Source organism: Cornus florida, unplaced genomic scaffold, assembly GCF_030987335.1.
Source record: "Cornus florida cultivar Cherokee Brave unplaced genomic scaffold, ASM3098733v1 CherokeeBrave_3.0.0_Hap2_Chr06, whole genome shotgun sequence".
NCBI classification, from domain to species: domain Eukaryota; kingdom Viridiplantae; phylum Streptophyta; class Magnoliopsida; order Cornales; family Cornaceae; genus Cornus; species Cornus florida.
In genome coordinates, this window is record NW_026775576.1 from 49,711,021 (window position 1) to 49,726,507 (window position 15,487).

Below are 15,487 nucleotides of genomic sequence, written 5' to 3' on the forward strand. Positions count from 1 at the left end.
GTGTACTATACTTTGTCATCTTTCATAACAGAAGGTGAACAGTATTTATTCTGGTTTTCATAACAGAAGGTGAAGAGTATTTATTCTAAACCAGAGTAAAAATATATCAAGTCCCAGGGATAAGGACCCCGGGAACGTGCCCCTCCTAGATTTTCTCCCTCTATTAAATTCTATATATATTTTATAAAAATAAATATATTTTTTAATTAAAATATAGAAAGTACCCTTCCTGAATTTTCTAATTCTTTATAAAATTCTATATATATTTCATATTATTTTCTCCTAAATTATTTCCTTAATACTTATATTTTATATCTGTAAATTAATTTAATTTAAAAAATATCACTTTCTCATTCTCTATATATATATATATACTTATATACAGATATATTATATTGTAAATATATATTATAGTATATAATACTTATAATGTGCGCCGAATAAAATTCTGACTCTTTCCCTATAAACAATTTTAACCTAGTAAAAAATGTTTGCAGTTAGTGAAATTTTCACTATAAACAATTTTAACCTAGTAAGAAATGTCTCTAGTTAGTGGAATTAGGGAAAAAGGATTTCAACCTATAATCATTTACCACTCGAACAACCACCACACCTTTACAAGTATTTGCTCAAATTCCTATTTTATTTAGAGTATTTATTTATTTTTTGAAATATTTGATTTTCGAGGGCATTGCAGTAATAATACATCTTCAAAGCTTAAACGAGTAAAAGAGCACCACATTTATTTGTTGCTCTATCGCTCGCTCATGGCTTCCAAACTCTCATTCACTCCCATTACTGAACTGCCAGTTTGCAGCGAAAAATTCCCAAAACCTCCTCAAAGAATCCCTCTTTCTCCTCTTCTGCAATCGAGTTCCTCTTCTGGGTATCGTTGCTTTACGATAATTTCAAGCTCTAGAGCGAGAGTATCATCATCATCACTCTGTCATGCTGTGAAAGAAGAATTGATTCAATCCCCAAATTCAGAGTCTACCAGGGATTCCCAAACCACATCTCCTGCTTCCACCAAACTTATTCTTGTTGTTGGCGGCTCTGGCGGCGTCGGTAAGCATTTCTGGACACCTACTGTTGGCAGTATGTGTATCAGTGTGTGTATTATATTGCAATCTGATATTGAAATTTTTTTTCATATTTTTTAATTTGTTTTGGTTTTGGGTGCTCTTGAGAGGTCTGTTGATTATATATATAGCACTCTAATCTGGATGTTTATTTCGATTTTGGATGTGATTTTGTTGATGTAATAATGCGATTATGCGGACTCTTTGATTGTGGAATTTTTGTGTCCTGTGCGCTGCACTTGTATTGTATGCATACTATAATTTTGGGTGTGCTTTTGTTGATTTTCATGATTGTGAAAATAGAGGTGACTGTCGATAAAACAAAAAATCTTTAATTATATAGTTTTTTTGTTTTTTGTTTAAATTTATTGTTTTAATTAATTTATTTATTTATTTATTTATGGATATGTCAAGTAACCAGTTTGATATATTTGAAAAAATTCTGTTGGTGAGAAACCCATTTTGAATTTGTTGAAAAAAATTATACCAGGAGATACGCTTATGCCTCTAATGGTAGAAATTGCCTGCAGTGAGGAAGGACACTGCAATGATAAAATAAACAAAAAGAAAATGAAAAAAAATTAATATCATAAAAATAAAGTGAAAAAGAATATGTGAAATGAGGCATGCACATGATAATATCCACATGTTAGGAATGTAATAGTGTGTTGGCAAACTTCAGTCCGAAACCACTATATTGAATTGCAATTTTATTTTTAAGTATGGAAGTTTTAAATGTCAAGTGTGGATTGATCTTCGAAGACATCATACCTAAAAATACGTTGATTCAACACACCCATTAGGTCAGGTAAGATGGGCGTGGTTAGGACACTTGATGTTTATGAATTTTGTTTCTAAAACATAGAAGATGGATGGAGTTCATTTAGAAGGTGCAAGATTGAACTGATTTATTTTTTAGTTACAACGGTTGAAATGGCTATTGGACTACTGTATTTGAATTCCAGTAGTAGGCAGTTCAACTGGTGGTGTTTCTCTTGCACATGTGGAACTAGTCTCTGTTGAAATTGTTTTTAATTCTAGTGAGCTGTTGCACTGATGGTGTTTTTATTTGCGTCAGTGGGATACTTCTCAATTTAAGGACTTAGAGATATGATCCTATTTTGAACCAACTTCTTCTTAACCTATTAGAGACTTCTTCCAATGATTTTAGAAGACTTTTTCAACTGAAAATCAAAGGCTTTATGCATATTAAAGCTCAGCTATGCCCTTTTTTAGTGGAGAATTATTACTGAAAATTTTAGAGCTTTTTGAGGAAAAAAATTAGCTGAGATTTTTCTGATATTTTTTTTCTTTTCTTTCAAATAAATCACAAACTTGTACACGAGGATTTTCAGTGTGACATTCATCCATGATCGTGTGAATTTGAGCTAAACTACCAATATTCAAAAACAATCAGTTCAACAGATTTTAGTTAATTTCATCTCATGCACTTGTCGAAGGAGAAAAGCGTCTTGATCACTCTAAAAAGTGGTTCATTGTGAGTTGTTTGCATCGACATGGATTAGTGTTGCTGGTGATTGCCAAGACACTGGAGTCGGAGGACTCTGCCATTGAAGGAAAATCAATGGTAGTTTATCTCAAAGACACTGGGATCGACGACTCGTGGAGAGCAATTCAGAAGGCATTAGAACTTGTTGTACTCTTTCTTGATATAGTAGATTAGTTTGCCTAAGATGACTAGTCTCTCTGGTTTTTCCTCGTTGAGGTTTCCCACATAAAAAACAATGTTGTTATCTCTCTCTCCTTGCTTTTTATTTTTCTTGCTATTGTGTGTTGGCTTATTATTTACATTATTTTTTCTTAGTTGGTATTCACACACACATATTTCTCCACTGATGCTTGAACTCCTAACCTCTCTTTGGGAAGTAAGGCCTGATACCGTTAGGCCAATGACCTGTTGGTTATTATTATTTACATTTTAATTCACTAAAAATTGGACTATGATTAAAAACAACAAAAAGAGAAAACTTGGCCTATTTATCCCCCTCTAAGTCTATTGATTGAGACATTTTTGCAACCACGTCCCCATTCTGCAGCTCTCATGTTGAATTAGAGCTTAGCATCTGGTATCATTGTCTCCTTTGCCATGATGTACCAACAAATGGGCTATGCTTAGAAATGGGAGACAGGATTTTGTAATTAACTGGAGATTGGAAGTCTTCCAGGATACAAAAACTCCAAAATGAGAACATTATCCTGTAACTTATTTTCCTTCTAATTTTATTGATTATATGTTCTGTAAAAGTTGTTGCTAATATGCCATAGAAATTCTCTACACAGGACAGTTGATTGTAGCATCATTGCTCAAGCGGAATATAAAAGTACGCCTACTACTTCGAGATCTTGAGAAAGCTACTGCTCTGTTTGGTAAACAAGACGAGGAAATGTTACAGGTATTTCAGCTTCTATCTGTCTAATGCATGACCGATTGTTGACAATTAAAAGTTTGTTTCTTTTTCCTCCTGTTATTTTTTAAAACAAAAATTCTTGCTTCAAAGTTGTTTTCTTTCCTCAGGATATAAAATTTTATAGTTATTGTAGTTTTTAAAACTTGATAGGTAAGGATAGGGGACACTCGAAACCCAGCAGATCTGGATCCATCTATATTTGAGGTTTGTGCTTTGATTTGGATTATTTAAAATGTTTCCTTCTGTATGAAATGTGTGCTTGTAGATGATACTTGAAAAGATATTTATTTTAGAAACCTTGTCTTATAGGGTGTCACACATGTTATTTGTTGCACGGGAACAACGGCATTTCCGTCGAGGCGATGGTATGGAGATAATACACCGGAACGAACAGGTAAGAATCATATTTTGTGGAATGAATCTTAAATTAGTAAGTAGAGGTCTATCATTTTCTATATTATTATTATTTTTTTTTGATAAGTTATCATTTTCTATATTATCAATACGAATAAACTTGTTTGGTATAAAATGGAGTGACTATGCGGTAGTAGAGCACTGTGGGAGAAGATGAAAAGGGTATAATTGTTGCAAATTGAAAACAGAGACATTTTCATTCATAACACATAGGGAACTCACAATTAACATTCTATGGACTATATACTTACATATCTGAACTGACTGCAACCACCACAGTAAATGCTGCAATTGTTTTGGAATGCAGTTATAATCCTGCAAATAGTTTTTATTTTATTTTTATTTTTATTCATATTAATTAAGACTTATTAAAATATGGATTTAACTGTCAATAATAACTCTATCGGATAACTGAGTTACCTGAAACTAACAGAACACTCATATAACCCATTGAAAGTCGAGAAAAATTCACTAAAATTTGGTGGTTCCCTTAAAATTATTTTGTAAAAATATACTTGGTTTGACTTCTCTTGGAAGCAATACTTTGACTTTGTTATAGCAATTTGAATATACAAAATCCTTGTATTATCCCTTGTCCATATACTTTCGTATGTGTATAACATAAATGCAAACAGCCTTGGATCCTGGATGGTCTAATGTTTTGTGCCTGGATCTGTCTATAAGCATGCATGCCTCTTTAATACCTTTGATGCTGTTGACTGTATATTTTGCGATTGAAGATTGGGAAGGCGTGAAAAATCTCGTCTCTGCGCTGCCTTCAACATTGAGAAGGATTGTTCTTGTTTCATCAATTGGAGTAACCAAGTTCAATGAACTACCCTGGAGGTACGGCCACTTCTAGGTTGTATGTTTTTTTTTGTAGTGTTGATTTTTATGCAATTTCAGTTTTGAAATATGCATAAGATCATATAGAAGTATTTTGGTCAGAACTAACTCATGTAATTTTTCTATTAAATCTTTGGCTCAAAACTGACAAATCCTTTGAGAACTTCTGAAAGAGCTCACATTTTCTGTTCGCCTTTTGCTTTTTACTCCTTCTTATGGAGGTTGATTTTACGAAATCTTCCTTGTTGAGACATCCTTTTAGTCATTTAAATCTTCCATAAGAACTGTTTCATTTCATGGTTAATCAAATGAGGAGGAGACAAAAGTGGATATGTTTTTACTTTATGACTACCGAGGATAATGTATTTCTATAGAAAAAGTAGGAGAAGAACCCATAGAACATACAAGAAAGGAGCAAGCTTTTTCTATGTGCTAATTTTTTTTTTAATGTTTTTTTATCTTGAGCATTTATCTTCCATCTTTCCAACAATTGTTAAATATGAATTTCCTATGATTTCTAAAGAGCAAGCTTTTTCTATGTGCTAATTTTTTCAAATTTTTTTTTATCTTGAGCATTTATCTTCTATCTTTCCAACAATGGTTAAATATGAATTTCCTATGATTTCTAAATTAATGAGAAAAAAATCAAATTATTTTTCCAGGTATAATGTGAATCCTCAAATAAATCCATATAACAATTTTAAGAAGTTTAAGGAGGTATACTGAATGATGAATATTATTTTCCATAGCTTTTTCTATGTTTGTGTGACTGTGCTAGTAGGTTTCGTTCCACCATTATCTAAACCAATATCAATTCTTAAATCAACATTGAATAACGAGTATGAAACCAGTGGAATTGAATTGTGCCTCCATCAGGGTGTTGGGTTTATGGTTATGAAGGAGGCTATAACCTATTGTGTTGTTAATTGTCACCTTTGGACCCCCAAAAAAAATATATATATATATTGAAAGCATTTAAAAATCACATATTAAAACTCAAACAAGAAAAAGAAAAAGAGAAAGAAAACACGAGACTTCTTTAAAATTTTAAAGTTACAAATTGAAGCCATAGCACAATAATTAAGCAAAAAAAATAATCATAGGAATTGACCCTCAAAACTAGTTTAGGTAAGATCTTATAAAATGCATTAAGCAAAGTTAGAGGTTGAGAATAGTCATCTAAGCCTTTAAGGCTTGAACTCATAAGTTCCAATATTTTTTGGTATTAAATCTCTCATTATTTACACAATTAGAACGCTTCTGGTTAACTGAACCTTGCCCAACTATTTAAGGCCAAATATGTAAATTTTGTATGCCATACTGTTTATTTGAGTTTGTATAACATGAGGTGGATGTTCCTTGGATGAGTAGCAGAAGTTCTTGATAGTTGGATGGGAGGTGGAGTGGTGGACTTAGGCGGGCGAAAAGGCACACATGTAAAGCCACCTTTTTGTACTTTATGTGGTGCATTTTGGGGGAGAAGAATGGGCAGTCTTTTGAAGGAATGGAGGAATTTATTTGTAGGTGAAAAATAATTCTTTGGGCATTCTGTTTAGTTGGAATAGGGAGGGTGAATCTGCCTATTGGGACCTTTTTGGATAGCAATTAATTATTCTTTAATTTCTAGGCTTGTATATTTTGTTTATTATACATTACATTTATAATTGTTACACTTGGGGTGGCAAATTTGTGAAATAATCCGTGAACCTGACTCGAAAATGAAGAATCTAGTGGTTAAGTTAGGTGTAATTGTGTTCGAGTTGTATATGGTTCGATATGATTAACACGTTTGTTAAATAGGTCGTTTTTATATACATGTTCATTAAATAGGTCTTTGGGCACCTTAGCTATTTGTAATCTGTATAACTCGAAAGTATTACAACCTGTTAAGTGTAAGGACCATGATCCCGAGGTTCTGATGTGAGAGTATTTGAAAGCCCCAGCTAGACATAGAGGGGGAAAATAGGTCTGTAAAATTTTTGAAACCCTAACTGTCTATAACTGATTTCTGAATTAAATTTTAATTATACCAATTATTAATTTGAATCCCTTTATATTTATGTATTGGTTTGTTGTGTCCAATTGATTATTCAAATATGAGAAGATAATCAAAGCAGTAAGAGCAAAATAAAACAATCACATGAACACACCAAATTTACGTGGAAAACCCCAACAGAGAAAAACCACAGAATTTAGTCCATGAAAACCAACTTCATTATGAGAAAAAAATTACAACTAGGGTAACAGCTCCCAAACCCAGAACACAAATTACCTCTTGGCACAGATTTTTTTTTGATAAGTACCTCTTGGCACAGATTGATCCACCAAACTCTTGACTTGAGTCTCTAGGCACACGGTCCACTCGTTAATAGATCTGATCCTCATTCAATCCTCTTCTCTAATCGGTGATTTGATCTCCAATGACTAGTCGTCTAAGCTTCTGATGTGTAGGTGTAGTGGTTGACCCATCTTCAAGTATGCAATGAAGCTCCTTGTTGTAGAACTCAATCATGCAATAATATAGGGTATTCTATGAAGAACCTCACTTGTGGTTGGAAAATAAAGCTGTAATCTCTCTTACAGTTCTGTAATTCTGTCTCTTGTACCATGCTTATGTTTATAGAACCCTAAGACAACATTTTCTAGTGTTGAAGTGATTATAAATTGATTATGAGCTGAGAGATGTGCTTTGTAATATCTTATAAGCCAAGAGATGTGCATATAAGCATATATTATTTATATCTTTACTTGCATATAGTCATAAGCCGATCCCATGTAGCCAAGAAGATGGGACAAAGGCTTTGTTGGGTTAAGTTGAGTGACTTGCCTATAATCATAAATGTAATTCACTCGGCCTCTAGGTTTTCAAGCATACAAGCATTTTCCGGCATAAACTGGTTTTCTGCTTATAAATGTCTAGTGATTTTAAAAAAAATCTAAATTACTGAATGCCTTTTTTTATAAGTAATTCAAACTATTGAATGTTGAAGTGGTATTTCTGGAACACGTGCATTTAGAGTCATTGGATAAAGAGGAAGAGTTGTTTGTTTAGAAGGTAAGCGACAAAGAGGCCGACCAAAGCTTACATGATGAAGTATTAAAAACATCTTCAAAAATTAAAATTTAAGCCTGGACCTGGTGTATAATAGGAAAGGATGGAAAAAGAAATTCATGTGACCGATCCCATCCATATGGGATAAGGGCAAGGTTGATGATGGTGCTGATGATGATGATGCATTTGGAGTCATAATAAAAAAGAAAACACATACGTACGCAGATAAGTCTCTTTGCATATTTTATCTCAAATTATTTAAGAAGTTAACTATAAAACATAGTGTACCCATCCAATTCAACATTTAGAGTATCTATAAAACATAGTGCGTCTACCCATCCAATTCAACATATAGAGTATCTTGTATACCCCAGGTCTAAATTATTCTCTCTTTGCTGCGAAGCTAAATTGGAGATGAACTCCACAACAGTGCTTTTTCATGAAATAAATCAAATTTGTCTGCCTGTTTTCTAATCCCTTCCGTTATCCTCATAGTATCATGAACCTTTTTGGCGTTCTCAAGTATAAGAAGATGGGGGAGGACTTTGTTCGTGATTCTGGTATTCCGTTCACCATAATCAGGTCTGTGACACCTAATTTCGTCTTTTAATTGATAGAAATAGACATCTATCGTATGGATTATGGAGACATTTCAATAAGCATGTGCATTTTTTTTTATCCTTTAGTCTTTACTTATGCTACACTCTTTTTTATACTAGACCTGGTAGATTGACAGATGGACCATACACATCATATGATTTGAACACACTAATCAAAGCTACCGCTGGGCAACGGCGTGCAGTCCTTATTGGTCGAGGTATACGATTCAGTTTTACTAGATAGAAGAATATAATTTTTTTTATTTTTTTGTTCTTTAGGATCTAAAGATGTTCCTCTATTACCACAAAGAATTATTTATCTGATGAGTCAATCATGGATCCTTTGCCCGCACCAAAACTTAGCATACAACAAAATTATGACTGAAGATGCTGGTAATACCAACTTAATTTTTAATATGGCGTTTGAACTTCAATTCAAAAATCATTGAAGTTTATTTAAAGATTTATTAGCTAAAGAAAACTTCTAAAAACTAATGTTATTTTGTATGAGCATGAAAACTTTGAATATTATGTGCTCAAACTACAGGGGTGAAATCCATAATATGCTTGTATAGTAAATTAAGGGGCAAGTGCGGCCATATTAAATGGATTGTGGTTTTGGTAGGAAAATTCGACTACATGCCGGCAATATGTGAAAGTGATGTAAAGATTCTCTTGGAGAACGAGGTGAATAAATATTTTGTTGAGGTCAATCAAAAAGTCCGCCTTGTGGAAGTTTAGGAAGGGAGACCTTTGTATTCCTCATCATCTCTTTCTTCTTAGGAAGTGTGGTCGTCATTATTATTATTTCGGCCTAAGCAGTCTCTTATTTATTTTTCTGTTTCTCTAGCTTTATGAAAATGAATATATGTCTCGGCCTCTGGGAACCTATGTTACCTAGACTCGGTAGTCTGTCGAGAACGGGTATGTATCCAAGCATCAGACATATCAAATTCCCAAATAGAAGGACATAGGGAGACTGCTAAATATTCATATTATCTAATATTGTCATTTTATTTTATAGATTAAAATAATTTGTGTATGTTACATAGTGTTTAATGTGGACATTTCACTCATTTTGAAGCAATTATATAATAAAATTGAATCATTGGACATGCACCCAGAAGTGTCGGATACCTATCCCATACCCATGTCCGAGAACAAGTACTTCAACTACTTTTGAAAAGTCCATGTAACATGGCTGGGAACGTTTATTCTATAACTTCCAACTTTTATTGAAGTGGAATTGTGGACAAAAGATAAGGTGTGCAGTACGTGAGAATCAGGTCGTTGGCTTGGGATTTTATCTACTGGCTTTGAAGTTTTTGTTGATGATGCAAATGATTAATGATGTCTTAGAAAGTGCCTTGAAGAACTCGAAGAGTCATTTCTGTTCTTAGTACGTTTTAGGAAAGTGAAAAGGATAAAAGGCTGTGTAGGGAAGATTAGATGTCACTTTTGGCTATATTATAAAAGGACAACCCCTTTTCTCTATGGTAACAACTCTTAGTCAATATAATTTTGAGATATTATCAATTTATACCTATTCTTTAGGTTTTCTCAGATTTTTCGTAATCTTGTTAAATGTGGGTGGTTGGGTTTTTAATATGATTGATGGGATGACAAAATGTGCACTCGAAGCCTTTGTTATGGTGTATGGTGACTTTTTCCCTCGAAATAAGTTTGAGCACTTGAATACTCAAACGAGCTATTATTCTCAACCTCGGCCCTGAGAAACCAACTAAGTATCCTGTATCCCATTTGGAGAAATATTGGAGTTACAAATGTTCCACTTTTGGAAGACCACCCTGCGTTATATCACCAGATTTGAATTTTTCATACATAAATGTAACTAATGTATCTCCTTCATAAAGGATTTCACCATAATGGCCACTAGGTATCCTTCATGATCATGCTTCCTACTATTCCAGTGTTCTTATCTATTTGAGGTTCATATGTGGGAAAGAGCTCCTTGAGATGCACTTCAAGGTTTATCTATGTGGAAGAATTCCTTAAGATGCACTTCGAGGTTTATCTATAGGGAATATCTCCATGAGTTGTGCTTTGATTTTTATTGGTGGGCAAGAATTTACCGAATTGTAATGTGTTTTGGTTTGCTTTCAGGCTATCTCTGGTTTGAAAGTCAACATGGGTAAGAGTGTGCTTGTCCCTGTGGAGGAGGTTCAGGAGGTGGACACTTTGGTTGTTGTTTTAGGGTGGGACGCAACGCTTCCCTATCTCGTACTTGGGTTTGCCACTGGGGGACTCGGCCAGGAGGGTGGGAAGTTCGGACCAGGTGATTGAGCGGGTTGAAAGAAGATTAACTGGTTGGAAAAAGCAATCTCTCTTCAAGGGTGGTAAAGTTACGTTAGTGAAAAGCATCTTGTCAAGCCTCCCAATGTATATTCTTTCTCTCTTTCGGATCCCAGCCTCTGTTGTTGGACGCCTTGAGATGCTTCGACGAAACTTCCTTTGGGGGGGTCGTGGAGAGGAGTTTAAGTAGCATCTTGTCAGATGGGAGTAGGTTTGCAAGCCTTTTCAGTTAGGCAGGCTTGGGATTAGGAGATTGGCCCCCTTCAATAGTGCTCTCCTTGGCAAGTGGCTTTGGTGATTCGGCAGTGAAAGGCATAGATTATGGAGAAGGGTTATTTCATGTCGCTTTGGGGAGGAGAGAGGGGGGTGGTCAGATAGGCCAGTCAGGTCTTGCTAGTGGAGTGGGGGTGTGGGGGCCATTGGAAAGGGATGGGACAAATTTTCCAAACATATTAGATTCAGAGTTCGGGATGGAAGGTATGTCCAGTATTGGGAGGACTCCTGGTGCGAGGATAGGCCTTTGGCTCTTTTATTCCCAAGGCTGTTCAGAATTGCTGTTAACAAACATGCTATGGTTGCTAACTGTTATTGCCTTGATAGCGGGAGGTTGTCTTGGGATGTGCGATTCCGGCAATCTTTTCAGGATTGGGAGTTGGATGATGTCATTGGCTTGTTGGCTCTCCTGTACAGACAGGAGGTGGAGGGCACTGGTGCAGATTCCCTGATTTGGGTGCCTTCATCTTAGGGGATGTTTCAGGTCCGGTCTTTTTTTGTGTGCCTCTCTAGTTTTCATGGCTCTACCTTCCCGTGGAAGACGGTGTGGTTGTCCAAGGCGCCTCTTAGGGTGGCCTTTTTTGTGTGGACTGCAGCTTGGAGTCAGTGGATCACACTTGCTGCTGCATTGTCCTGTGGCTCATGACTGTTGGAGTCTTATTTTTGGTCTGTTTGGTATTCATTAGGTCATGCCTCGGACTTCTCGGGAATTGCTGGATATTTGGAGGGGCCAATGGGTGGGAGCTCAGGCGAGAAACTTTTGGAGGGTGACCTCTTTTTGCGTTTGGTCGAGCCTTTGGAAAGAGCGGAATAGAAGATCCTTTGACGGGAAGGAGTCCTCCATTGGGGTGCTGAAATATTCTATTATTTGTACTCTCTTTTTTTGTTGGGGTTGGGGGAGAGATTATTCTTCTATTGAGGATATTGTGGACCTTTTGGGCTTTTTGAGATCATAGGTTCCGTTTTGTTTTTTGTATCGCTTGGGACGCGTTCTCCTTTTGAATGCCTTCTAATACATTTTACTTATAAAAAAAAAATAAAAAATAAAAAATTTACTGAATTATAATATGAGGTCTATATATGGGGAAGACCCCATGGAAGTGTACATGTTGGTTTATCTATGTGGAAGTGTACCCGTTGCCTGTTGGTCTCGAGGTTTATTTGTGGGGAAGATATCTTGAGACACACTATCGGCCTCAAGGTTTATCCTGGGGAACTTTACATTTTGATTTTGCCACCTTGTGTGGATTTGTCTGGTTATATTGACCACCACGTCTTTGTGTTTGGTATATACCCACAAATAGCTTTTAGACATTTGTCATCACAATCCTCATTACATGGCCATTATAATTTCTTAGAATGCCTTTTTTTGGTTCATTTACATTGGACTGTTGGAAACAAAACTTGAATGAGATAAAGAGAAATATGGTGCTATTTAGGGTTGTATCTATGAATAAGTCATATATCTACAAAGATGTCATAGGTTGACTTGTTATGCTTTGATGCAGCTATGTTGAAGCCATAGTTTGGCCCTGTTAACCTGTCTTTTGAATGAGGTTGAACCGAGCAGCACTTGTGCCGATAGATTTACCTTTTTTTCTCCATCTTGGTTGGACTGTGGTGCAAACCAGTTAAACAATATGTTAGAGTCTGCTTCCACATTCAAAAGACGGGTTAACAGAGCCAACGGGCATTGACATAGCTGCATATAAGTATAACTAGTCAAGCTACAACTTCTTGGTTGGAGTCTGGTACAGACCAGTGCAATGATATGTTAGAATTTGCTTCAACTTGTGGATGATCAATAATTATACTTTATAATTTGTTGCTGTAGTTCTGAAGAATACCAATTTTTCTTGCTTTGTAATACAATAGTGGAAGATGAGAATATTTTCATTTACTTCCTGTCCACTAATGTGTGTGCCATTAGTTTTTCTAAATTTGTGATAATGTTACATTTTGTGTTTATGCACGTGTTGGTTTTGCATATTATTTTCAGGAGATAAACTTGTTGGAGAGGCTAGCAGACTTGTAGTTGCTGAAGCTTGCATACAGGCATTGGACGTAGAATTTACTCAAGGCGAAATTTATGAAGTTAACTCTGTTCAGGTAATTAATTACCTTACGCTGATTGAAATATTGTTCTGGTGAGTGTTTTTGACACCCCAAGTATACCAGATTAATCCCACTTCAATAGTGTATGATTAATATATGCTAACACCATTGTTTCGGATGTTGCCATTTGAATCATCATAGAACATAATTGAAGGTACCTTGAGAAACTAGATTAATTATTAGAAAAATGATAGTTGACAATAAGTGGGGGTGAGCTGGGTAGCCCAATTGGTAGAGGCACTCCCCTGTGTGTGGGAGCCCAAGTTCGACTCACCCCATCCTCCCCTCCCTGGCAAAAACAGTAAGTGGCAGTGTGGCACTATATCTAGAAAACCCTAACATATCCTATAAATGCTTAAATAGTATGGAATAGACTTCGTTCACTTGCTTTGAAAAATTAAGCGGATTCACTTCAATGCTGTATGAGACACAAGGGGTCGTTCTCTTTCCATGAAATGCCGAACTGCTCGTCCTAGCACATTTCATGTTTCAGACATGAACATTACTGTTGATTGTTATTGCTTTTTCTTCCATCATGATAATGACTATTTGGCTTTGTGATGAATGGTTTTCAGATAGTTTCTAAGTAATCTCTTTTTTAATTACAAAGGTGGCCTTAACTTAAAATGTCTGTTAGTTCATTATCATCACATTCACATCTTTTTTCATGCTGTGTACATCATCTCTGCAGTAAATATTTGTTATTTGATTAAACTTTGATTTCTGAATGATTTCTAAAAGCTGCCATGTTAGGAAAGCTCTCTTCATCTTCATGGACTGAAATAGTATGAAATTGTGCAGGGGGAGGGACCTGGAAGTGATCTGCAGAAATGGCGGGAGTTATTTAAAGCTGCCACAGTTCAATGACTGCTCTCACAATGTTTAATCCGATCACTACATCCATGAAGATACTCCAAGTGGCCAGTAAGTGCTAAAACCCGGCGATGGTGAATTGTGAATAGTTGTAATTTTCTTCTTATTATTTACCAGCATAAAACATTGGAGTCCCTAGCAAGAATGCGCTAAGTGTGTGTAAATATACATTGTTGCTGAACTTGTAAGGAAATAAAGGTTGCTTAAATCAGTTCCTATCAATCTTTTCCCTTGAGCAGTTTGGCCAAGAAGGATGCCTATAGTTAACTTTAGATAGTTGGACACCATAGAGTTTGGAATATATGCTTAACCTGATGAAGCCTGCCTATTAATTTGGCATTAGGGATGGAAAATTGGAATTAAGGGAACATATGAGGGGTGGAAAATGTATTCCTTGGGAAGGAACAAGCCCTCCTCTTCTTTTGTATTGATTAAAGAAGAAAAGGAGGAAGGAAATGGTAGATTATCAAATGGGCACTGCCAAGATGGTATAATCTCTCCTCTTCAAATAGGTCTGAGTGTTCAAGCCTCGGTGGAGGCATAATATATACAGTGGGTGCGAGAAAAAAAAAAAAAAAAAAAAAACTTTATACGCTCAATCTGTGGTATTATTTGAAGGGTTCATTCCCTCATTTTCTTTAACGATTTGGGAGGAAATAATGTTGTGGGTGCAGAAGAGAAGTATACGACAGTTTAAATGGTCCAGTACAATTTCAAAATGAGCGACCAAGTTGAGCTTTAATATCTGGCTATTTGAGGGTGGCTAGGTCAAACTGTAATTTGTTCAAGTTTGGCCGCTCTCTGCCTTAAATTTTTTTATTAAAAAAAAAAAAAAAAAAAACCTTCTCAACAAATTGCATCATTAAATACATTGAGGATGTCATTAGATTAGTGTCTCCCGTGAGTTTTTGTTTTTTATTTTTTAGAAGACGCGTATCGGTTCTACAACACACATGCAATTCAAGTTAAGAGTGTGATTCGAAAGCGAGACTTCAAGGATTTATCTTTTGGATCCCTATTAACGTCGCTATTTCTTAGAAGCGTCTCCCGTGGACTTTGGATAGTCAGGTTTCGACCATATGCATGTATTAATCTAACATTTATTACCTTAGAATATATATATATATATAAGAATTAGGAATTATAATTATGACGATATTGCTCGAATTGGTTAATGATGAAACGAGGAAATTAATGGGTATTGAATTGAGCTCTGAGTTCATGTACAATTAGATTCATTTGTAGTTATCAATCCAAACTCAAGAAATGTATTATTTCAGTCATTTTTTGCATGCTTGATTTGTATTTGACCTTGAGTTGTGAGGTCAAACTATCGTGCATTTGTGCTTCCATGAATTGATAAAATTAGAGGAAAAATAGATGGAATGCCCTGAAAAAGATACAAAGAAATATTTAAACAAAATAAATGTTAACGACAAACGCAGCAAAATTACGAAACATTGACAGAAAAGTAAATACACTACATAAAAAATA

General features: G+C 35.4%; 1 protein-coding gene across 1 annotated transcript; it reads left to right on the top strand.

Moving 5' to 3' along the window:
- The first annotated feature begins 539 nt into the window (after window positions 1-539).
- LOC132314066 (sanguinarine reductase) lies at window positions 540-14,215 on the top strand. Its single transcript, XM_059812981.1, has 10 exons — window positions 540-548; window positions 651-1,065; window positions 3,381-3,493; window positions 3,659-3,712; window positions 3,818-3,902; window positions 4,663-4,768; window positions 8,316-8,402; window positions 8,540-8,637; window positions 13,005-13,114; window positions 13,922-14,215. The coding sequence occupies exons 1-10, from the start codon at window positions 540-542 to the stop codon at window positions 13,985-13,987; spliced, it is 1,143 nt and encodes a 380-aa protein (XP_059668964.1). The 3' UTR covers window positions 13,988-14,215.
- The last annotated feature ends 1,272 nt before the right edge of the window (window positions 14,216-15,487 follow it).